Source organism: Olea europaea, chromosome 13 (assembly GCF_002742605.1).
Source record: "Olea europaea var. sylvestris chromosome 13, O_europaea_v1, whole genome shotgun sequence".
NCBI lineage: Eukaryota > Viridiplantae > Streptophyta > Magnoliopsida > Lamiales > Oleaceae > Olea > Olea europaea.
Genome location: NC_036249.1, coordinates 23,591,058 through 23,596,430, shown reverse-complemented (window position 1 = coordinate 23,596,430; position 5,373 = coordinate 23,591,058). Strand labels below are relative to the sequence as shown.

Below are 5,373 nucleotides of genomic sequence, written 5' to 3'. Positions count from 1 at the left end.
ACTCAATTCAGTTTGTGAAATGTAATAGTGACAAGTGGATTCCCCCGCCCCCCACTACCCCCGGCTTTTGGGGCTGGACATTGTTGTTTTGTTGTATAGCCACATATTTTGTGTCTGAAAACTTAGGAAAATTGCATCGTAGGTTGCCAATCTTTATAAAATTGTCCTCAACTTCTAACTTTTGTCTGGATAGAATGATCAAGTGACATGATCCATTCCAAATTATCCTATTCTACACGAAATGTAACATATACCAATGATGGATATCAAATGGGCAAGGAACCCACGGGTTATTCTTAGGTGACAAGGCCCTAGACGTCCAGGGCCCTATGTGTCACCCCCTATTGGGGGTCACCTACTTGGAACCCACTATCAATGCTAATTTTGACTTTTTTTTTAGATATAAAATTTGACAAAATTTTCATTGTAAAATAAATAATACGAACATGAAAAATAATAAAATTTTCCAAATATATATATAGAAAGAGAGACAAATAATCTAATGAACATCGATACTAATATTATCCTAAACATCGATGATGTGTCACTAAATCTTTATCCACCAATTAATTAATATGGTATATTACCGGTTCTTAGGATAATATAGCAAATCACAGGTGCTCATCTTATCGTAAGCACCAGTGATTAGAAAAATCAAATACGATATTATCTTTTATAATTTTTTGAGAATCATTCAATACTTCTATTTCATTCAAATATTAATGAATCACTATAAGCTCCTTATTATTGCACAACCAAATTTTAGGACAAATCACGGCCTCAACCATATTAGCACTCAGCGAACTTCTAAAAAAATCAAGAATTCGACCCTTAGTAAGGAATGCAAACTCAAAAATGATTATGAATATTTGAATAACCAATATATCTTTAGTAATTTGGGCCAATCAACCTGCGCCTTTGATTTTAGGCCGCTGTCGACGCAGAACGAACTAATCCGTGACCAGCAAGTTTTTCGAAAGCGAACTAAATGGAATTGTTAGTTTCCAAAAATCTTGCTTTTGAGGGACAATCTTATATTTATTGGCATTCAATTTTCACCAAAATAATATGTTGAAAGACTCATTGGTCAAATCTTTAAAACGACTGTTTAAGTAATCAACTAAATCATTCCGTTAACAATAAAATCTAAAAACTAAGTTAAAATATGATAATTAATCAAGTGACTTGATCGGAAAAAGGAGAAACAAAAAAATAAATCAGTTACCAAAAAATAAGAAAATTTGGATTAACTAGTCTGAATTCGAGAAAATTATTAAAAAAGGGAAAAGAAATGTGAGTCTAAATTAAAATTCAAATTTAATTGTCTACTCAATTATAATGAACGATCAATGAATATGATATAGCAGCAATTCAACACTTCAACCAATTTGAGGGTTTTGTATTCACAATTGTGATGATCGATGGGTAATTGGATATGATTTAATTAACTAATTGGGATGGATAGTTATCTCTTTTGGTATTGAGTTTAATTGGATTATGTTTTATATGAATGCATTAACTGAGATGTGTTTGTTTTAATTTGGTTGGATAAAATTTATTAATTTACCCCTTTCTAAGAAATGATTTTGCAGTTTGAAATGGTTTGTAAAGATTGAAATATAAATCAAAACACTTCGAAATAGTTTCGTTCGGTTCAAAATCAAAGCATTGACGAATCCACGTAGATCAAATCCAACGATTTCGATTCGATTTTATGGTTTAACGATTTAATTGTTCAACCCTAATTAATCAGGTACTTCTACAAGACACTAAAGTTCTTCAAGATTCATTCCCTCTTTCTCTTCGCAAATTATCAAAATTTTAAATCTGAGTTCGAATAGCCTGTGCAGAAATTATCAAAATCCTTCAAGAATCAGACTTTTGTTTGAGTTTTTGAAACGATTTAGAGAGTTCTCGCAGAGTTTGGATTTTCGCTTGTGTTTGAAAGGGAAATGAGCCTTTTATGCACCAATGGGCTCGAATTGTTCCAGTTTGATTTAAATTGCATCCAAATCCTTAAACTTCCATGTTTATTCATATTCATCTTAATCCTGTTCATTCGTTATTATTATTTTTAATAAGATGGATGCAAGGATCACGACGTATTTAATTCCTATAGTTTAGTAAACTAGGGATTTTTGTTCTATCGAATAGTTTAGGAGTTATTTCACAGTCGGATTTTTTTATTTTATTATTTTTTTTTGAATGAATATAATTTGATCAATAGTATGTTAATATTGTCAATTTTTTTATATCAATTTTGCTAATCAATGAATATCAGCTTCAGAATCCTTTAATTGTAAAATTAACAAATCTTTATACATGTTCTTTATATCGAAAAAAAGTCTATTTTCATATTTATAACCATCATAAACAAGAAACGAGCGAGTCATGTGAAAATTTTCAAAATCGAAAAAACTCGCATTTAAATCAAAATTTTAGATTCTATAACACTGGATTAGTCAAACAATATATAGTTATGTGTGTGCGCGCGTGCGCACACGTGTGTATAATTCAATTCCATAAATATATGGACTTGTTTAAACAAAAATGACTAGTGTAATGACACAACAACGAAAAGTGTTGGATGCAATTGATGAGGATGAGCTACAGACACAACGTGGAAGAGTGATTGCCGGTGGCTCGACAAGCGGTGAGCGGAGGAGGCGGCTGCAGCTTCAGTGGGACCCAGGACATAGGCCAGGGAACCAATTTTAGTCTCATGAAACCAATCAATTGTTTCATGTCTTAACACCCCAAAGCATGTGATATTGTAGCAGCTAAGGTATCAAGGACCAGTGAATCTTTTCAAAGTTTTGAGATGAGATGGGGTGTGGGGGGACAAAACATAAACAAATCTTTCTCAGGACCACCACTAGCAGCATTCTATCTCTTTTCAAACATTTCATCAAGTCAAAATGTGGAGAACCAAATTTATGCCTCAGAAACAAGACATTTTAGCTTATTTTGGACAGATTTTTAGCTTACTTTAGTTCCCAAGATCAGCATTATCCTAAACAAATGCGATGTTCTAGCGGACCGAAAGAAAAGGAAAAGGCGAATAATTTTTCTTCGCTTGATCATTTGATCAAAGTCGAGGGCCCAAAGAATTGAGAAACCAATTGAGAAAAAAAAGTTACAATTGACTCTCTTCGTAGTTGCTCATAAAGAGGGAGCATCTAGTTCTTATCCAGTGTGAATTATTAAGATTTCTTTTCATGCGAGTTGGTATTATGCTGTTCTAAAGGAACCAATCCTTTGTTGCACAAGAATAAGAATTGAACTACTAATACAGATTCTGTGAATCTTAACATCTTCTGAATCTTATTGAACTCTGCTCTTAACCTAACATTTGGTAAACAATATTAAACTACACTACATAGCTAATCTTGTGGCGATGCCTTTGAATTTCTGCATAGGCCTAACTAAATATCATCAATCAAATGCGTGAAGGGTAAAAAAAAAAATAAAAAATGAAAACACGTTGCACCACTCAGTGAAGTAAGAAATCCTTCTTGAGTTAACTATTTGAAGAAGTACATGGAAAAAGAAAATAAAACTCTCTCGAAGTTACAATGCTATTTTGCCGAGTTCCTTAGAGAGAGTTGTCAAGGATTGTAACTTCTAGTCATTCTCTGATGCAATAAATGTAGTTCTTGCTTAGTTCACTTTCTCACAGTGCTCCTCCTGAAAAAGAAAAAGGAGAAATATATAAGTTTCTTGAATCAAGAAACCATATTTGTGATGATCCAGGCATGTGCCCCCTATTAAATGACAAGTCTTATTCACTTTGGGAGAGTATGTGTCCATCTTATCCTTATTTCTTTCACGTTTCCCATGATGCCCCTCTACCTTATGAGAAAGTCAAGTTGAATTTTAGTACCAATTGAGCAAAATAAATTGAAGAAGGGTAAGATGAGCATAGACATTTCCAAAACAGACACTACATATGAGTTAACGGCTTGAGCAAATGCTTGGATTGTTACAACATTGTAGCTAGCATTTATTGTAAATTGCTTACCAAAATCCTTAGGTGTCTTGCATTTAAAGCACTCTGTCCTGCTAGCATAATTGTGCACACCACATCCTAATCTGGTCATATGTAAAATACACTCATATTAGATATAGAAATCCAATGAAATTACATACTCATATCTTATTCACTTATTAAACTCCCTTTGTTTGTACGTGCACATAAATGCGTCTCTATTCGTGTGTGTGTATGCGCACTTGTGTGGTGTGTGTTGATGTCAATATCCTTTTAGTTGTGTAGTATAACTCCTCTCCTTTTATACTCGCAAAGTTAACTTGAACTTGTTGTTGAACCATCTCATTTAAAAGATTATGATGTTAAAGAAGGAATGGATTTACCTGGTGCAAATCCAGTCGCCAGTTTTCCATCCAGGGAGCACACTAGTGTCGTATGCATAACTAGCAGGTGCCGTCATTCCAGCGTCGTATCCACAATAATCTCTTGATCCACCACATCGATAGCAGCTCGTTCGGCTTGCATAGTTATGTGAACCGCAATTCAAAGCGCTACAATACCAGTCTCCAGCTAAGACTTCTGTTCTGTTTATCCCATAAGCAGACACATCGACTTCGGTGGCATATTTAGGACAGCTACATCGTTGGCACGACTCGCGTTTCTTGAAGTTGAGATGCTGGCATGCAGCACACATCCAATCTCCACTACTCATTGACTGTATGTTTGTATCTAAAAATAGAAAGCCAATAGTAGTAAGAAGAAAAATACGAATTCTAGCCACAACATAACCCCGTCTATGCATTGTCTAGACCAATCGAGTACTATACCAAAGCGGCATAAAAACCAAGCACATAAGAGAAGGCATTAAGAAATCTTCAATGAAGGAAGAATAAGGGCTCACCTGAAGAAAGATAATGAATTTAAAGAAAATTTTGCTGTATTGGCAAGTGTACTGATAGAATAAGAGATTGCTTGGAGTGAAATGAATTGGCAAATGAGCTAGGGCAGTTATATACTTGGATGAGGGGACGTGCAGGGGAGGGTTTGAAGTTATGAACTACCCTGTGCATGCATAGAATCACTTATTTTTCAAACTTAGGAGCAACAATGCTACTTTCTTGTTTGATTCCCAATGCATTATCATGTAAAGAGTTTTTAGTATTATTCCATATTCTGTATCCATTTTAGGTAAGGTGTTATGAGGGGAAGATGTTATCTGCGACGTGACAGGATATTTAGCCTACGTCACTTCTTGACGTTGATGGCTCGAGTGGATGATGTGGAATAACACGTGTGCATTCCACGTAGGCTGCATATATCCCCTGTTGATGATTAGGCTTCTCCACATAGTTGAGGTTCAAATTAGAAAGCTATGACAAATGTTC

At 34.6% G+C, this 5,373-nt stretch overlaps 1 protein-coding gene across 2 annotated transcripts; it reads right to left on the bottom strand.

The window, feature by feature from the left end:
* Window positions 1–3,497: 3,497 nt before the first annotated feature.
* On the bottom strand, window positions 3,498–5,045 carry LOC111407941 (zinc finger Ran-binding domain-containing protein 2-like). Of its 2 annotated transcripts, XM_023037667.1 has the most exons (4): window positions 4,890–5,039; window positions 4,372–4,717; window positions 4,022–4,092; window positions 3,498–3,687 (listed from the first exon to the last, which is right to left on the bottom strand). In XM_023037667.1, the coding sequence occupies exons 2-4, from the start codon at window positions 4,698–4,700 to the stop codon at window positions 3,674–3,676; spliced, it is 414 nt and encodes a 137-aa protein (XP_022893435.1). In that variant the 5' UTR covers window positions 4,701–4,717; window positions 4,890–5,039; the 3' UTR covers window positions 3,498–3,673. The 2 variants fall into 2 exon arrangements, with proteins under 2 accessions (XP_022893435.1, XP_022893434.1); XM_023037666.1 differs by having other exon boundaries at window positions 4,372–5,045.
* Window positions 5,046–5,373: the final 328 nt, after the last annotated feature.